The sequence below is a fragment of the Rhinolophus sinicus genome, chromosome 13, assembly GCF_057876585.1.
Source record: "Rhinolophus sinicus isolate RSI-liver-muscle chromosome 13, RSI-T2T, whole genome shotgun sequence".
Classification (NCBI taxonomy): domain Eukaryota; kingdom Metazoa; phylum Chordata; class Mammalia; order Chiroptera; family Rhinolophidae; genus Rhinolophus; species Rhinolophus sinicus.
The window spans coordinates 12,521,266-12,540,555 of record NC_142513.1 but is presented as its reverse complement, the minus strand read 5'-3'; the positions used below and the strand labels follow the sequence as shown (position 1 = coordinate 12,540,555).

The 19,290-nt window shown below is 50.0% G+C and overlaps 1 protein-coding gene and 1 long non-coding RNA gene across 4 annotated transcripts; one reads left to right on the top strand and one right to left on the bottom strand.

The window, feature by feature from the left end:
* Positions 1-2,953: 2,953 nt before the first annotated feature.
* KCNS1 (potassium voltage-gated channel modifier subfamily S member 1) lies at positions 2,954-11,958 on the bottom strand. 3 transcript variants are annotated; one of them, XM_074317436.2, is made up of 6 exons: positions 11,810-11,958; positions 11,046-11,206; positions 10,820-10,925; positions 9,847-10,116; positions 8,527-9,569; positions 2,954-5,959 (listed from the first exon to the last, which is right to left on the bottom strand). In XM_074317436.2, the coding sequence occupies exons 4-6, from the start codon at positions 9,905-9,907 to the stop codon at positions 5,489-5,491; spliced, it is 1,575 nt and encodes a 524-aa protein (XP_074173537.1). In that variant the 5' UTR covers positions 9,908-10,116; positions 10,820-10,925; positions 11,046-11,206; positions 11,810-11,958; the 3' UTR covers positions 2,954-5,488. The 3 variants fall into 3 exon arrangements, with proteins under 3 accessions (XP_074173537.1, XP_088645230.1, XP_074173539.1); XM_088789104.1 differs by having other exon boundaries at positions 11,076-11,206; XM_074317438.2 differs by lacking the exon at positions 9,847-10,116 and having other exon boundaries at positions 10,820-11,206; positions 11,810-11,956.
* On the top strand, positions 10,445-18,338 carry LOC148756018 (uncharacterized). The gene is made up of 4 exons (XR_016018163.1): positions 10,445-10,581; positions 14,497-14,686; positions 16,608-16,860; positions 18,207-18,338. It is a non-coding gene; the product is annotated as an uncharacterized LOC148756018 (long non-coding RNA).
* Positions 18,339-19,290: the final 952 nt, after the last annotated feature.

The following is a 19,290-nucleotide window of genomic DNA, read 5'->3' as shown; positions in this document are numbered from 1 at the left end:
CTTACTGGAGAAAGTCCCCACAAGCCTGCTTGCCCCACCCCTCAAGGCTGCTTAGCTGGAAGATGGGGATCTATTTTGACCTAGAGGGTGAAAAACAGACTCTGGGTAGGAAGGAATCTTGGAGCCATCCAGAAGTGCTGAAACTTGTTAACTGATGTCATCAGAAATTTGGGGCATACTCGTGGGAAAGGATTTTTTGTGGCGCTTGATGAAGGAAGGGGAAATGGGATGTTGGACCAAGCTGATCCTCTAGTGGGTTTTGCATCCTCTGTGCCTGAGCCAGGAGCTGGCTGGGTTCTAACAACTGATGGGTTGGCCATTGCAGACTTGGACCAAACACTGGCCCACGCGAAATTTTATTTAAAGGCCCCAAATCCCCTGGCATCCTGTAGAGGAAGGGATTCAAAGATTTCTGATGCTGGACTGGGTATGTGTTGTGCCTCCTTCCCAGAGATACCTCTAACTTACGGCCCTCGTAGAGCCCAGAGCACTTGACCCTAGCTTTGAGGAAAGCCTGGGCGGGAGTGCTAGGTGGAGGAGCTCCCTGCCATCAAAAGGGAGGAAGAATGCAGAGGTGTGGGAGGCCAGGTATCCACAATGAACCCTCAGAAATTAAGTGGGAATGGTCATTGTCATGTTCGGCGGTCTCTGAATGAGGCAGGATCGCATGCCGGAGGGCCCCAAAAAGGCGACCACTCAAGTCTTACTTGATGTGTACAACCAACAAAACATAAGAAACAAAACAAAGTAACACAAAAACCAGAAACATTTTCTAGCCCTGGCAAAAAAAAAAAAAAAAGTCCCGACTTGAACCACCATGTTAGAGCACCACTACCACCCTGGCTCGAGTTCGGTTACGGACGAAAGACCTCTGAAGGAGACAACACTACCTGCCCTTGAGGAAGGGCTCTGCTCCACTGCTGCAGAGCGTGATGGGAACATTTTCCTTGCCTTCGAAAGACCTGTGGCAGCTTACCAGGGTCACTGGGGACTGAAGAAAGGGAAAGACCCAAAACTTTCAGAGAATCTTGGATGAAGCTTTGAGCTAATACCAATTTACTGGGTCTGAGAGTAGGTCCACTGGACGTCCACCGGTCATGTGAAAAATAGTGTTTATTTGACCTTTGCCCCTGTCACTGGAGGTCTAATGGGATCCCAAAGCTGTCCTTTATCTCATTTCTGAGTGATACTTGGAAAAGATCCCCACTTGGCTCCCTGACCCACAGAGGCCATTATAATATAAAAGGCCAATAGAATCCAATTGAGCAACTGTTTGGGAATAGAAAACTCAACAACAGTGCCACGTATTTGGAGAGGCTGCACAGATCAGTGCCTCCACCGAAGACCCTGTAGGGCGATGACTCCCATCTCAACCCCGTTAATTTCCCATTTGGTGGGTGCAAAATTAGATGGGGCTTGGAAAACGACTGCGGGTTATTTTAATCAAGTGGCAATTCCCATTTTAGCTGCTGTTAGACATGTGGTCCTTATTACAGTGCCTGGTGCTAATATGCCTCTGCTGGTTTTATTCTCTATTCCAAGAAACAGAAACCACTGGATGCATTTTCTATTAGCTGGAAGGGGTAAGTTTTCCTTTACTCTTCACCTCAGGGATCCCTCCATTCTCTTCCAGCTCTGCATCAGAAAGAATTTGATTCCCCGATTCTCCCTATTCCACAAGACATCAAACTGACCACTGCGTTGATTAAATCACATTAATTGGGCCTGGAGAGCGAAACTGTATTTTTGGTTATATACAGGATCGTTTCCTTCTGTTAGAAACATTCATAAAATGTGTGTATGGGGAGGTGTGAGCACATGGTGTGCTGGGGCAGCCACGAGTTGGAATGTAATGGACAGCTACTATTTCTGCCTATTAACATCCCTCCCCTTTTTGGTGCTATCCCATGACCTTTTCTTTGGGTAACTACCTTTCTTCCATTCCATTTGATCTGTTTTGGGTGTTAATCCCGGTCCCCTGCCCTCCATCCCTACCAAGGGAGGGGATATGACGCAAGCTAGGTAAATCAGCCTCTTTCCTGGGACTGGAACTGTGAGCAGAATGACCCACGGCCGGAAGGTGATTGGAGGCAGATTACTTGGCTGACAGTGTCCTATGCAAGGTTCCTGGGTTCTGCAACTGTGGTCCCTACAGCTCCCCTCATTCCTATATTTCCCAAGGCCTGGTCAGTCAGCTTTCTCTTTGATCGGGTGAACTTCACCAATACCCTCCCATACTGGGCTGAATGGCGGTCCCAAAGATATGGTCACATCCTAATCTCTGGAACCTATCAATGTTACTTCTTTGGAAAAGGGGTCTTTTTGCAGATGTGATTAAGGATCTTGAGATGAGATCATCTTGGATTATCGGGGGGGGGGGGCTAAATGCCATCACACGTGTCCTATGAGAGAGGCACTGGGAGATTTGACACACAGAGGACAGGGTGACATGATGAGAGAAGCAGAGTTTGGAGTGATGCACCCACAAGCCAAGTGATACCAGCAGCCACTGGAAGTGAGAAAGGGCATCTCCCCTAAAGCTTCTGGAGAGAGTGTGGCCCTGTGTGACCCTGCTGACACCTTGATTTGGGGTTTCTGGTCTATAGAACGGTGAGAGAATAAATTGTTGTTTGAAGGCATCACGCTTGTGGTCATTTGTTATGACAGCCACAGGAAACTAATACGCCTTCCAACAAATTCATTTTTTTCTTAAGGTAGTCAGTCTCTGTTGCTTTGTAGCCAAAGAACTCTAGTTATTAACAGTTGTTCATCACTTCAATTATTGAAGCTAATGAATTACGCTTTATGGCCAAGTTAGTTCCAGCTGGATTCCTGTCACTTGCAACCTGTGCCAAATCTAAGATTGGAACCAGAGAATGTGGATTCTGGGTCGTTCCATGCATCACCCCACCCTTCCCCATCACCCAGAAACTACGCCAGGCAGCCAGCTCCATACAGGCAGAAACAGGTCTGTGGGCCCAGCCTCTTTATTTGCACAGTGGCTTTCACTGCTACATGGGAGTGGGAGTGAGTTGTTGCTTTTCTGCCAGGACCACACACAACCTCATGATGGATGCAAGCCAGACGAGTCCCCCCGGAGCTTTCCCCACACCAGCTTTAGGGATTTGTCTGTGGGGTCAGAATGTCTGGAAGCTAACTGGCTCCTTTGTATGGTCAATAAGACCCTAAGGGCGGTGCATGCAGCCCTCCTGGTCCGTGCCCCAACCTGTGCAGAGCTGAACCTGGACGTGACAAGGTGAACGTGCAGGAGGGCTGGTGGTGCACATACGTGTCAATTCATGAGCAGCCCCTTGGCTTAGCTCCAGTCTCTGCTCCAATCTGGAGACGGGAATCCATCTACATGTGGAGCTTACTACGTGCCAGGCCCTGTGTAAAACGTGAGGCCTCCACACGTGCTGTTCCCTCTGCTTGGAATACACTGCTTCCCTGGAACCCCCATTGGCTAATTACTGTTTACCCATATGATGGCAGGTTCAATTGTCACTCGCTCAGGAAAGTCTTCTCTGACCTCGGTTAATGGTCCCTACAACATTATACACGCTTATAGTTCCCTACACTTAGGGGAGCTCATTATTACATATTTATGTGATTATTGGATTAAAATCTGTCTCCCTACTAGTCTGTAAGCTTCAGGACACAGGGATATAGGATTATATATTTTGCTTGACACTGTCTCTCTCGAACCTAGTAAGAAGTCAGTAAATCACAGGCCAGTGGGTAAAGTAAGTCTGAGAAATGGTGGGGCTAACACAGCAGCGGCTGTGTGTGGGGGGCGGGGGCGCGATCGGGAACTGTAGAGTGCATGCCTCCCCCAAAGGCATTCAAAGTTTTAAAACACTCTAAAAATACTGTTTCGCTAAACAAAACCCGTCTTCAGGCCACAGGTGAAGCGCCAGCTTATGACTTTTCCAGTGGATATTTGTTGAAGGAGTGAATGAAGACTCGACAAGGAAATCATTGTAAAAGCCTCAAAAAGCGAGGAGGAAGAGGGCGGCAAAAGGGAAAGGACCTCCTTTTCTTTCTTACCGCCACTCTCTTAAGGGCGAGGTCTCTCCCTGGCACTTGCCTCTCTCTCCCCAGTGCTCGGCGCACACTAGCCATATAAACTGGTTGATCTAGTCAACATTTTCTAAATACCTACACCACACCGGGCCTGGGTTCAACCAGTGTCATCCATCTTGAAGCTCCGAGTAATGGGACGAACAGCTAGTCCAGCAATGACAATACAGTGCTGGCGACAGTATGTGGAAGGGCTATGGGAACCCTTCCTCCCAACTTTTCTAGCAAGCAGAGGATTCAGTAGGTGGGCATACGAGATATGCCCCCAGCAAGGAGGAGGGGGCTGGAGCTGGCCAAAAGGGACGGGAATCTCGAGCATGTGTCTGGATGATAACTCAAGGTACGGTTGGAGGTCTGCCTGCTGGGCAGACAGAAACTGCCAAGGTCAGACTGGGGGCACCCAGGGTGGGGGGACAGGTGTCCATGCACTGGCAGCTCCTTGCCACCAACATTTCAGAGCCAAGCTAGCTTGAAATCAGTGCCTCCGCTGCTCCATTTGGCTTTCATCTCCCTCTGGGCCCAGACTGTGATCATTTGACAGATGGGCTGAAATCCGGAGATGAGGCAAGGACTTGTTTCACATATCAGGTCCCATAGCTGGGTCTAGACTTCAGGTCTCAGGCCAGGGCCCCTTTATCTGTATCTCAAGCCAGCCCTGGGAGGAAGCTACAGGATTCCTGCTTAGCAAATCTTGCACATCAGCTAAGGAGGCAGCTCCCTCCTCCTTCCTCCCAGACCTCACCTTGGAGAGCTGACTCCTGTTGGAAGCTCCTGGAAAAGAACCACAGCTGAGGTCTAGGGCTCCTATATCTGAATCCCGTTTGGTCCTTTCCCTAGCTCTAACATAGGGTTCTAACTCTAAGGATCAACTCCAGGGATCCATGAACCCACGGAAACCCCACGCGAACTTTGTGAGGGCAGAAGACTGACAGGTTGGGAGGAACATTGTTTTGGCAGACCAACAAGCACACATTCCAAACCTGACTCCTAGTTGCGTGACATCTGGGCAAGTCAATGCACCTCTCTGAGCCTCAGTTTGCTCCACTGTGAAATGGGGATAATTCTTATCCTGCAACATAGGACCAAATATGATCTGGTTAACAGACAGCAGGTGCTTAGGAACTGTTAGCATCCTTTCAGCTTTCTCCCTCTTGCTCATGCTGCTTCCTGGATGGCTTGGAGGTTTGTTTATAAAGGTCTCTGGGTCACTTTCCAGGCTCACACAATCTAGGGTAACACTATCCTGCCCTGGGCCTTTGGAGGAAGGGACCCAGCCTCTGGGTGTCACTTCTCAGGCCAGCGTGAGTGATCCCGAGCAGTCATGCGACCATGAAGAACTTACGCAGGGGAAGAATCTCTGCTGCAGCTGACTGTAGGCGTGTGGGAAGGGGGACACGGAACCCTGGTTTTAATAAATCGGAGCATTTGGAGGCCCACTGGGGTCCGAGGCCTCCAGGTCTTCAGACCTTCCCTCCTGGAAGGTCTCGTGGGATGTCTCCAGAGACCCCTCTGACACCCCATCAACGCTGCTCAGCAAGTCCTCAAACTCCCGGTGGTCACTGTTGCGCACGGCGGCTTCCAGAGCCTTCTGGCGCCGATAGAAATGGGAGAACTTGTTGAAGATGATGGTGATGGGGAGGGCTACCACCAGGATGCCCCCTAGAATGCAGCCCGAGGCTGCCAGCTTGCCAGCCACCGTCACCGGCACCACGTCTCCGTAGCCCACGGTGGTCATGCTCACGGTGCCCCACCACCAGCAGGCCGGGATGGTGTCGAAGCCCACGTCCTCCTCCTTCTCGGCTGTGTAGGCCACGCCGGAGAACACGGACACACCCACGGCCAGGTACAGCAGTAAGATGCCCACCTCGCGGTAGCTGTGCTGGAAGAGAACGTACGAAGCCAAGTCAGCGCTGGGTGGGCTTACAGCCTGAGCCTGGGCATATGGGGAAACTGAGGCCCAGTGTAGCAAGGACACGCTGGAAGTCACAAAGCAAGGTGGAGCTGCTGCCAAGACCCAGGTCCCCTGACTCCAAACTAAGGTCTTTCAACTACAATGAGCAGCAAAACTCCCTGGAGCTGAACACAGGCCTAATTTCCATTGTCCAAGGTGCCTGCTGAGCCACAGTTGTTTCTTCTAATGTGGGAGTCACTGGTGGCACCGGCCAGTTAATGAAAAGCTTGTAATTTTTACACTGTTGCCGAATCAAGAGAGAACCATAGTTTATATTCCACAATGCAGAGTTGGTTTCAGGCACTTTTGGCATTTCTGATAAGTACAAAAATATTTTCTGCCTCTCAGGGAAGCTGAGAGGACGGACACACACACACACACACACACACACACACACACACACACTCCCCAGACCACCCACTGAATGCACTTGCCTAGGGGTGTGTATATTTGTTCTGTCTCTAAGGCAGTGTTTCTCAGGCAATTCTGCCCCCACAGGGGCCATGTGACAATGTCTGGAGATGTTTTTGGTTGTCACAACTGGGACACGTGTGTTACCAGCACCCAGTGGGTAGCGGCTAAGGACGCTGCTAACCATCCTGCAGTGCACAGGACAGCCCCCCCAATAAAGAATGTTCTGGCCCCAAATGTTAATAGAGGCTGAGAACCCCTAGGCTAGAGCAGGGCCTCCAAACTGTAGTATGCAGAGGAATCATGTAGAGATTTTGTTGAAAGGGCAGAATTCAGTTGAGGATGGAGATCTGGGGTAGGGCCCAGGATTCTGCAATTCTAGCAAGCTTCCAGCTAATGAGAAAGCTGCTGCTGCCAGGGGCTCGCTTTAAGTAGCAAGGCGCTCATCTGGAATCCTACACCTGTGTCTTCGACCTTGGCAGCCTCCATCAATACTCTTCTCTCTCCTTGCAGAAAAGGCTGGTAGCATCGGGCTCCCTGTATGGTGGACGCAAGGCAGAGTTCTGGGTGGAGGAATCGTCCCTGGAGAGCTGCTGAGTTCAGGGCATCTGGCTAATGAAATTCTCTGTACCTGCGCAGCGCCCTAGCATTCTGCCCGGGTAACCCTGCCTGCACCCAGCATCCTGGGCTGCCCTGCGATAAGGAGGTGCAAAAGTTTTACTGGGGCGGCCGGATGGCTCAGTTGGTTAGAGCGTGAGCTCTCAACAACAAGGTTGCGCGTTCAATTCCTGCGTGGGATGGTGGGCTGCGGCCCCTTGAAAATGGCAACTGGACTGGGAGCTGAGCTGTGCCCTCCAAAACTAGACTGAAGGACGACTTGGAATTGATGGGCCCTGGAGAAGCACACTGTTCTCCAACATTCTCCAATAAAAATTTAAAAATATATATGGGGAGGAGAGGTTTTACTAAGCCATGGGTGGAAGGGAAATTCGAGCACCTTCTAGGAATCCTTAGCAGGGTTACATGGGGCTTTAGGAGAAAGAACATGAGGTGCTGGAGTCAGGCACAGCTGGGTTCTTCTCTAGGCTCTGCCACTTATTCACTGAGGAATCACTGACAAGTCCTGTCACCTCCTGGATCCTCAGTTTCCACATCTGCAAACTGATGACAATAATACTTGCCCCTGCTTAAATCCCTCATAGGCTCCCCTATTCCCTAGGGATAAAGTCCAAAATCCCGGGCCAAGAGTTCATGCCCTTCAATACCCTGTCCCACTCACCTCCTTAACCTTATCCACTGGTACCCTTCCCTCCGTGTTCCCCTCCCAGCATTCATCTGTCCTCTCTTCTGGCCTTTGTCCAAGCTGCTCACATATCCTCTCGCCCCAAACCAGGCTAATTTCACCCGCCTAAGGGCAAGCTCCCCAGGGCAGTGACTCACCCTCAGTGCAGGGCATGGCACAAGGAGGGTGCTCAATACATTGCAACCAGGCTTAAAAAAGCCAACCCTCCGACCTCAGGTTCTTCATCTACGGGAAGGGAATAAATAATAGCATCTTCCTGAGGAAGTTGTCTTGAGGATGAAATCGATAACGGATATGAAATTGGCACAGAATCAGTACTTAGTGTTCGCTCTGGAACGATTGCTAGACTTGGCCTATTAAGGGTGACCTATGATAGCTGTGCTCCTGATAATGTCAGAAGAAAGGTTCAGTGGAGAAGCCAGTAAGCATCTTGCTTTGCATATTCTTCTGGTCTGTATTACCTGGTGTTTGACAGATAGATCAAACGTGACCTTTGTCTTTGGTTGTTTTTTTTTTTTTTTAATAAATACCAGCAAAGCTCTGTCTCTGTTTTCTCCCCTGGGAAGTAGAGATAACCAGAAGCCCTTCCTGGGAGGGCTGTTGGGAAGGTCAGCCTGGGCCTGAAATGTCCAACAGGTATCTAACCCTGTGCCTGGCACAAAGGATGTCGTTTCAATTCACTGTGTGCCTGGACACAGAGGGCTTGTAAGTTCACCTGCTAACCTGCCCGATGGTCACACCCGCTCCCCCGTGACCCCCAACCCGGCCTCAGACGCCCTACCTTGAGCGTGGCGCCCAGCGATCGCAGCCCAGTGGAGTGGCGCGCCAACTTGAGCACGCGGAAGATGCGCATGAGGCGGAACACCTGCACCACCTTGCCCAGGTAGCCGAGCTCCTCGCCGCCCGCGCCAGTCTGGCCGCCAAGAGCCGCCCCAGCCACCAGCGTTAGATAGAAAGGCAGCACAGAAACGATGTCGATGAGGTTCAGTGGGTGGCAGAAGAAATTACGCGTGCTGGGCGCCAGCAGGAGGCGCGACGACACCTCGAAGCTGAACCAGGCGATGCAGAAGTACTCCAGGCGCCGCAGCACAGGGTCGTCGCGCGCCTCTTCTGCGCTGCGGCCCGCGGCCACCGCAGCCAGGGCGGCCTCTGCTTCGCGGGCCTGGTACTCAGGTAGGCTGTGGATGCACATAGCGGCGATGGAGGCGAGCACCACGCCGATGGAGACGCAGCTGAAGAGTTTGCTGGGCAGTGAGTAGCCCGGGTTCTCCATAGTAAGCCAGAGGCGGCGGCGCAAGCGGCCGCAACGCGCCGCGCCATAGCGCGCCAGCTCGCGCTGCACGTCGGAGATCTCGCCGGGGTTCGGGTCCACGCTACTCGGCGTGTCGCTGTCCTCGTCCCAGGCGCGCGGCCGCGCCACGCGCCGCTCCAGGTAGCGCGCGCGGCAGCACGTGGCCAGCGCGCTCTCGCCCAGGCCCCAGTAATCAGCCTCCTGGCCGAAGGCGAAGACGCACAGCTCGTCGAGCACGTGCAAGCGGCCGGTGCGGTAGAAGTGCAGCAGCCCTAGGAAGAAGCCCGGGTGCCGGTCGAAGTAGAACTCGTGTGCCGTCGCGTCGTAGTCGTCGCACAGGCGCCGCGCCTGCTCCTCAGACGCCGCGGCCTGCAGGCGGCCCAGCCGCGTGCCCGGAAAGCGCGCCAGGGCGCGCGCGCTGAGCCGCCGCCGCACGCCGCCCACGTTCACGCGCAGCGCCTCGTCGCTTCTCCGCCAGGGGACTCTGGCGTCGTCCCTGGGGGACTCGCTCACCATGGCTGCAGTGCAACGGTCTGCGGACACGGGAGGGGCGCACTGAGGGGTATCCCCAGACCTCCCTTGCAGGAAGACTGAGTTCAAATCCTATGCCCCATCCACCAGCTAGGGGTGTTGGAGTCTCTGTGTGAAGCGTTTGGCATGCAGTAGGCGCTCCTAGGTGTCAAGTACTCTCTGGACTCAAGACTCAGGCTTGGGTTTCACTAGCCCTCACTCCACAACTGAGGGACTTTGGCCAAATCACTGGCCTTCCCCATCCCTTTTTCATTGGCATAAAACAAACGCTGTGTCTACCTTGGAGGATTATGAAAGTGGTTGAATGGCAGGATGTCCTGGCACCTGGGAGTGTGTTCATACAGGATGCCTCCCCTTTCCAGACAAACTTGGATGTTCGTATCCCAGAAGTATACAGTGGGATCTCGGACACTCCAGCACTCTGACCCTGTTTGGTCCGCAGCAAAACGAGGATAGTGATACTTATTTACCACCTGGGATTGCTGGGAGAATCACTGTAGACCAGTAGTTCTCCGAGTGTGTTCTCTGGACGAGCAGCGACAGTATCACCTGGAAGTTTGTCAAAGATGCAAATTCTCAGCCTACTCTAGACTTGCTGAATCAGAAACTCGGGGGATGGATCCAGCGGTCTGTGTTTAAGAAGCTTGAAGGGTGATTCTGAGGCATGGGAGCCATTGGCTTAGACTATCTGTAGAGTCAATCACATTGAACTTTGCCTTTCTTATGTGACCATAGACAAGTCATGTCACCTCTCCGAGCTTCTGTCAAGTGGAGATAAAAATACCCACCTCCAAACTGGTTAAAAAGGTTACATGAACTTAATGTCTTTATTGGGCCTGGCTCCCAGAAGAGGTTAAGGAAATTATCCACCTGTTTCACTGTCTCCTGGAGTCAGGCAAACCTGGGTTTCTCTCCACCCTAGATGCACCTGGCGCCTTGAGGAAGCTACTTTTCTCCAGGTCTCAGTTTCGGGCACAATGAATCGCACCTGCCTTCAAGGAGTGGAGGAGTAAGGTAGGTTCTGGAAGGCTCAGCCTTAGTGGATACTCAGGAAAGGTTAGATCTTGCCACTGCCCACTGTTTCTAAGCCCTGCTGGAACTGAGGACCAGTGACTCACCTCTTGACCTCGGTAATGTCATCTGCACTGTGGATTCAGTAATGCCTGCTTCCCTGGGCTGTAGGGGGAGTGAGTGCACATAAAACAGTTGGCCCAGTGCCTAGCAAGGAGCGAGCGGCCTGCCCTTCACTTACCCTGCGCTTGGCATTAAGCAGGTCGAGGTTTCATCCTTAGCTCTGTCACTCGTGTGACCGCAGACCAGTCTCAGTCTCCTCCGGCTCTGGGCTTTCACTCTCTTATCTATAGAATGGGGACAATAGCACTTCAGGTGAAGGGTTTTTGTGAGTATGTGTGTAAAGGCCCTGGCATACCGTAGGTGCTCAGTAAATGTTAATCCTTTGCATGTCTCTCTGGTCAGACCTGGGTTCCAATTCTGAGTCTGCCGCTTACTGTTGACCTTGAGCTGATCCATTCCCTCTTCTGAGCTTCAGTTTCCCCATCTGTACACTGCGGACCATCATCCTTTCCATGAGAGATTCTGAGGGTTACTTGAGGCAAGATGTTTATCAGCAGCACAGTCCCTGGAATATAAACTCGGCACACTGAACACGTGTGTGCTACAGCTGCACTCCTACCCTCCGCCTGGACTTGGCATCAAAAAATGACCTTTCTCCCCCAGTTCCAGTACCCCGTTAGCTGCTGCTCCATATGCAAATCTCCTTCTCTGTCTGGAACTCACCTTCCTGCTCTATGAGATGGGAGAATAGAATTAATTCAAACTTTCCCCATCAACAATCTGAGTATCAGTAAGAAAGATTAAGTGATTTGCTCCAAATTATGGAGCTAGACCGTGGCGCAGGCAATGCTGGCAACTAGGTTTTGTGATTCAAGACTCTCTCCACACTTATTTTGATCACCTACTGTGTGCTGATCACTTCACTGGGCAACGTACTTTTCACTGAGTTGAGCCCTACCCCAACCCTGCCAGGAAGGTTTTCGAATCCCATTTTACAGATGCACAAACAAGACCAGCCCCAAAGCATGGCCATCCCACATTGCTGCCTCCTTGGGGGGTCTCATGAAAGGGGCACAGGCACCGGAAACCGGTGGCATCCTCCGCCTCCCACTCTCGCTGCCCCCTCCCCTTCCCCAGACCACGCCCCTCCCAGAGGGAGGCCCCTTACCTGTCGCTGCCGCTCGGAAAGCGCCGAGGTTGGGGAGCCGCTGGCGCACCGGGGCTGCTCTCTGCCCCGGCGGCCCCGCCAAGCCTCGCTGCTGCGGAGGCCCCGCTGCCCCCTCCTTCCCTGTCTTGCTCCGTCCCCCGCAGCTGAGGCCGCATCGATCGCTGCCGGGGAGGGAGGGAGGGAGGCAGTCCGCGGCAGGAGGCTGTGGTTTCTATTACTGACTAGGTTGGGGGTGGGGGGACCTGGAGCCAGGGCCCAACAGACGGGGCATTCCTCCAAGCCAGGGTCGTACCGAGGGGTCATTTAGGGGAGGGGGGGCCCCTAGAGAAGGACTTCAGCCGGAGCTTCTCTGACAAAGGAACAATAGCTTCCTAAGTTGGTACGTGCCAGGCACCTTGTTTCAGGCGACTCTTCTAAGTTATTGCTGACACAGACTCCACAGGGAGAGGGTCTTCACGTTTCCCATTTTATAGGTGAGGCCCAGTGACTCACTCAGGGCTCTTCGCTAGGAGTTGTGGACCCGGGGTTGAACTCACCTCCAAAACTGGGAGGGCATCGGCATTAGGGAGTTGGAGAAGATGGTCTCGCCACCCCCACCCCCCCACACCCCCCCACACACACACCCGGCCCCCACAAAGAGTCCTAGGCTCTGCCTGAGAAGGTCAAGACCCGGTTCTTCCCCTGCTCGCTGTGAAGCCTGGCACATCCCTTTGCCCCTGAAGTTCAGTCTCCTCACCTGCCCACCTGCCCATGGGTTCCTCATTCCCACCTTCTGAGTGGGTAGTGAGGGTAAGGACAACTGTGCCTAAGAGCTTTGTAAGTATTGCATAATGTACAAGCATTTATTGAGTGCCTGTTGTGTGCCTGGTTGGGGAGAGGTGCTGGAGATTAGGATTCAGCTACAAGAAAGGATTCCTACTTGACAAATATTAATTGTTATTAATGATAATAATGACCAACATTTATTGAGCACTTATCTTGGGCCAAGAATTCTACGGGTCTCATCTCATTTAAGCTGCACATATAGCTGTGAGGGAGGTGCTATTAGTATTCCAACCTCACAGATAAGAAATGTAAGGCTTGGAGAGGTGAAATGACTCTCCCAGGGTCAGATCGCTCCGTTCTGAGTCCTCTAGAGCAGCTCTGTCCAATAGATATAATGTGAGCCACACATAATTTACAATTTTCTGATAGCCACATTTTTAAAAAGTGAAAAGAAAACAGATGAAATTTGTCTTAGTAATATAATTTATTTAACCCAGTATCCAAAATGCTATCATTTCAACATGGAATCAATAAAGAAATTATTAATGAGCCATTTTACATTTTCATTTTTGTATGAAGTCTTCAAAATCCACTGCATTCGTTTTTGTTTTTGTTTTATTGCTGTGTAACACATTACCACAAACTTAGCAACCGAAAACAATACAAATCTATATTTCACAGTTTCTATAGGTCAAAAGTCTGGGCATGGCATGACTGGATTCTCTACTCAGGGGCTCACCCAGTTGAAGTCAAGGTGTCAGCCAGGCCTGTGGTTCTCTTCCAAGCTCACAAGTTATTGGTGGAATTAACTGCTTTGTGGTTGTAGGACTGAGGTCCCCTTTTCCTGCCAGCTGCCTGCTGGGGATCCCGCTCAGCTTCTAGAGGCTGCCTGTGGTTCCTTGCCATGGGCCCCACAGGCATTTCACAAGGTGGATATTTGCTTTCTTCCAGGCAAACCAGACTGCTGACTTCCTCTTCTGTGACCAGCCAGAGAAAATTCTCTGCTTTTAAAGGACTCGCCTGCTTAGGCGAGGCCCACCCAGGACAATCTCCCTTTCACTATAAAACACACATTCCCAGGTTCCACCTACACTCAAACAGAAGGGCATGACACAGGGGCAAGGCTCACTGGGAATCATCATAGAACTCTTTTGACTACATTCACCCTACAGTAAATCTCAGTTGGGACTAATCTCATTTCCCCTGCTCAGTAGCCACATATGGTTAGTGGCTACCATATTGGACAGCTCAGCTCTAGGCTGTGTCACTGTAGGTCTTCCCTAGGAAGAGCAGGAAGGTGCTTAGTGATAACCTTGCCCAATTCCATCATTTTACCGACAAGGAAACTGAGGCAGATCTGCGGAGAAGCAGGTCTCCCATTTCCTGGCCTACTAGTCTGTCTGTAGCCTTCACTACCTCCAAAAGTCAGGGAGATCCCCCTGGGATTGGAGACGTTGTTTCCAAAAGAGAAAAGGTAGACCTGTTTCCCAAGGGCAGGAGAGAATGGAGCCGGGATATGGTTTTTGTCCCCAGATCTTTCTGTGGGAGGTAACTGCAGTTTTAGATGAATTCATGAGTGATAGCAGTGGGAAGAGAGGCATATGGGCCTCTGGGGCTAAAAGGGTATCAATGCCATAGATGGGCTGCCCCCCAAATTCTCCTTCAGTCCCTGGACCCAGATGGACATCTGAATCCATGGAGTTTGACCCTAAAGAGTAAGCTTGATGTTGCATAAAGTACAGACATTTCTGGAATTAAGTAGGACCTGGGTATAGCAGGCAGCTTTGAAAATATCCCCCAGCGATGTCTGCCTCCTGGTATTTACACCCTTGTGTAATCCCTTTCCCTTGAGTGAAGGCAGGACATCCTGATTTGTTTCTAATGGACGGACTATGACAAAGGTGATGATATGTCTCTTCTAGGACGAGGTTACATAAGACTGTGACTTCCTGCTGGCTTTGATGAAGCAAGCAGCCATACTAGAAAGGCAAGGAAGTAGGGGCAATTTCTGGCCAACAACCAGTTAAGAGCTGAGGAATTCCATTCACATGCCCTGAAGACACTGAAATGCCGCCAACAACCACAAGAACTTGAAAAGGGATCCTTCTCCAGGTGAGGCTCAAAGGAGACCCCAGCCTTTACTAGCACCTGGATTTCAGCCTTGAAAGACCCGGAAGCTGAGGACCCCGCTTAGCTGTGCCTGGATTCTTGACACACAGAAACTGTGAGATAAGATGTGTGTTGTTTTGAGCTTCTACATGTGTGGTAATTTGTTATACAGAAGTAGATAACTAACACACTGGGTTTGAATCTTGCCTTTCACCACTAAATTGCTGTGGGCCCATGGGCAAAGTGACGTCTCCTCTGGGATTCTTATCTTCATCTTCTGTAGATTCGGAACAGTAGGTACCTTTCAGGATTGTGGTGAAGAGTAGCACATGGTGTTTCCCCTCCAGGAACAACTCTTCCTGCCCTTTCTGTACCCGGTACAGCAGTTAGGATTTAATTTAGCTGCAAGAACAAAAGATGAACTATAGTGGCTTAATCAGAGAGGAGGTGACTTTTGTGGAGGAGTCCAGAGGTGGTGCAGCTGCCCACGAATGGTATTGAACACCTAGTCTCCTTGTCACTTCCTCATCCACTAGCCTTGTGTGGCTTTCATTCTAGTAGCAGATGATGTCAGAGCTTTGCCCATGTCCCCTCAGATCCCTTTACCCCTCTGTGCACACTGGCTCCGGGCATGCTTTCCCCCCTGACAGCTAGTATCCACATCTCTGTCAAAGGACTTCTGTAAGGCTACCGGAGCTGGCTATGCCCACACACAGGGAGAACCTTAAATTTCTGTCCCCCAACCCATAGTCTTAACTGATGACTAAGGGGTTCAGAAGCATAAATGCTCCAGCACGCTTGTCCCACAGGGACAACTCAGAAGAGTCACCTATCCTTGTCCCGAGAATCCTCCTGTGAGACTTTGCTTGATGTCACACCTTACTGGCCTTCTTCCTTTCCTGGTATGCTTCTCCACTCCTATACCCACTTTTCCTGGGAGTGTTTTCAAAACATCACCATCCTATGAATCTTCATCTCAAGATTTGCTTCTGAAAACCCACCTAAGGCAATCCTCAAGGTCACCAAATAGCTGTTCTAGTTGCAGCAGCCATGTTCCAGGAAGGATGAAGGGCAAATGGATGATGGGCAAAAAGGCTGAATCTGTCTCATTTGTTAGAAAAACAATAGCTTTCTGGGAAGCCCCTCCCAGTAGACTTCCCCTAACTTCTCATTGGCCAGTCCTGGGTCACATGGCTATTCCTAGCTGCAAGGAAGCCTGGAAAGGAAATGAACTTTTTAAAATTTAATTTACTTTTTAAATTTGAAATATAATGTTCTTATAGGAAGCTGTACAAATGTTAAGTTATAGTTAAATTTATTTTTTACAAATGTATGCATCCCTTTGACTGCCACCAAGGTCAAAATATAGAATGTCACCAGCATCCCAGTAGTTTGGGGGCAGAGGAGGGCAAATACCATGTTTCCTGAAAATAAGACCTAGCCAGACAATCAGCTCTAATGTGCCTTTTGGAGCAAAAATTAATATAAGACCCAGTCTTACTTTAATATAGACCAGGTCTAATATATAATATAATATAATATAATATAATATAATATAATATAATATAATATAATATAATATAATATAATATAAAATACTGAGTCTTATATTAAATTTTGCTCATTAAGCATTAGATGCATTAGGGCTGATTGTCCAGCTAGGTCTTATTTTTGGGGAAACAGGGTGTTTCTAACTGGAGACATTGCTATTGGTAAGGAAGAAGGGGAGAATGGACTAGCAGTGTCATACTTGGCAGATTCCTACTAAAACTCAAGATCTTTGTTGGCTATCACCTCCTTCAGGAAGTCTTCTCTGGTCCCCAGGCTGAGTTAGGTCCCTCCAGGCCTCCCATCGTCTCCTAGGTTCCTCTAGTCTGATACATATAATGCTCCTTGTGAATTAAAGCTTTGTCTCATCCTGTAGCACATGAGCTCTGTGAAGACACAGCCTACAGCCTATACTAAGTGCCCAGCAAACTTTGAACGAGTGAGGGAGGAAAACAAGATTGGAGCTTGAGGACCCAGGCTCTTGACTCCAGGGGTCCAACCTCCCAGGAGACTTTCCAGAAGGGCAATGGAGACAGGCAGTGGAGATGGTGCTGGATGGGCTGGACTTTAGTAACTGAGGATGGAGCCGGCACTGCATGGACCAATGCACAGACCTAATGGAACAGCTGGTGAGTTAGCCAGGAAACTGAGCAGATGACTCTAGAATGGACTGTAGCCAGAGAAGCCATGACCTGTGACATGCCACCTCCTGCTGCGGAAGGAAACTAGCCCAGAACTCGGGGCCTGAGGACAGCCCTGGGCCCCTTAGCAGCCTAGTCCCAACTGGCACACCTGGGAGCCTCCTCCCGGGGCCCCTTTTCTTCCTGATGCCTTTAAAGAAAGAAACCCAAAGCAATAGCTGTGTACCAACAATCTCGGGTTCCAGTTGCTTAGAATTGAGGCTGGTCCCTTAACCTTCTTGGGTCGTTGTATTCCCATTTTTCAGATGCGGAAATGGTCTGTAGAGCTGGAAGGAATTTTCAAAGACAATGTAATTAGTGTGGTCAGTTAAGGTTGTAAGCTTTGGCATCAGACTCTTTGGGGTTGAATCATAGCTCTTCTAATTATAAGCTGTACGAGCTTGACCAAATTAGCTTCTTTGTGCCTCAGTTTCCTCATATGTGAAACCAGCACAAATGACAAAGCCTACATAGTAAGGCTGTGAGGAGTGAACGAGATTATTCATGTAAAGTAATTTAAATGGCAGCTGCAAGGTAAGTGTGCTGTAATTTTAACTGTTGCTAATTTTATCAATATCTAAGGAGGCAGATGGTATCGTTTCATCATGGCTATTTCACCTCTAACGGGAAATTTTGGACAAGTCACTGAGCTCAAAGCCTCTGTTTCTTCAATTGTCAAATGGTTACAGGATGGATGAGTGAAATCATGTTTTAAAGTGTAAGGCATAGGGTGGGCATTCACTCAAGGATAATCATTATCTGAATTAGACAAGCTCTTACTGAGATAAATCTGTAACAAACAATCCCCAAATCTCACTGGCTTCTGATCACAAACATTCATTTCCCACGTGCAAGTCTGAGGATTGGCTGGGGTAGCTCAGCCTGCTCCAAGTGGTTTGCATCCTGAGAACAGTGGCTTCTGGGCAAGCTCTGCTCATGGCAGAGTGTAACAGCTGCAGGAAGGCTGGTGCCTGGCCTTGAAACTGTCACACTGTCACTTGCTCCCACATCCTATCAGCCAAAACAAGTCCCCAGGGCCAAGCCCCAAATCACTGGGCTGTAGATGTATAATCTCCCCCAGGGAGGGCAGGTGTGATTGTGGGCAAACAGTACAATGTATGGTATTATCTGTTAAGCCCCTGAGTTTATAGATGTGGAAACTGAGGCCCAGGAAAAGTAAGGGAACTATTCGCTCTCACAGGGAATCAGTGACCCCAGATTATTCTCCTCTCCTCCCTCCCACGCCTCACCTTGTATCCATATATAATTTGCATTTGCTGCTTTTGAATCAACAGCTCAGGCATTTGAATCCTACCAGAAGGACTGTGGCTGTGAGGAAGTAGAAGTCTTTCCAGGGCAAACAGACGTGCAGAGTGTGACTCACCTGTGACCATACTGCAAGGTCAAGGGAACAAGGAAGACCCAGGATGCCCAGTTCACCTCTACGGTTGACTGTCCAGCCCAGATTCTATCAGGACCCCAGAGGAGAGCCCGCAGGTAAAGTAGGGAGGAGGCTGCCAGCTTCCTTTCCCTCCCCCAAGCAAGTCCTGGGTAGAAGGGACAGTTGTGAATCCAGCTAGCTGGGTCCAGAAATGTCCATTGTGGTGGCTGTCATTCCGTCTCCTTAGGCCCTGACTACAGAGCAGGCCCTCGAGAAATCAAGGTGAATGAGGTATTGTCCCGTGGGGGAGACAGACCCTCCCCCAAAATAATGGCATCCCAATTGCTCTAGCAACATTTCCCCAAATGTGGAGCGATTTGAAGTGACCTTAGGGTGTACCTGGGAGCAACATTATACAATACTGACTCTTGAAGTGAGAAAGTGCCTCTCTTTTCAGTCCCTCTGATTAAATATATTATACCAGGAAGAAAGTCTCAGTTTACAGACCTGTGTCTTTAATATTTCAATAACCCTTACCAACCTTCATTTATTACAATGGACAGAAAGCAGGCTTCAGCCTCACAGGCTTGGCAGGTGGCAGCATCTAGCTAGAATTTAATAACATTATTTAATATTGTTTAATTGGACATGATTTTAATGGAACTTAGCTGGTTTCATAGCATTTGCTTTTAGAATGTTCATCTATTTGTGGCCAGTGACCCTGTTTATCCCATTTATAGTAGGGATATCAAGTTTTTCTTTTGAAGTAAGTTTATTTATATACAAAAGCGAGTCCATTTAAGGAAAAGCATTAGACAAATAGGAGTACAGGCTGTACACAAAACGTCAGGATATTATCTTGCAAGTATGGTGAAAACAGTGAAAGGGGTATGTGAACAGACTGAGGTTTGGGAAACTGCTAGAACATACATTCGGGGTAGTTGGGCTGCCTGCGGGAGGGGTCAGGAGCCCACAAGGAGAGACCTACCCGAACTGAA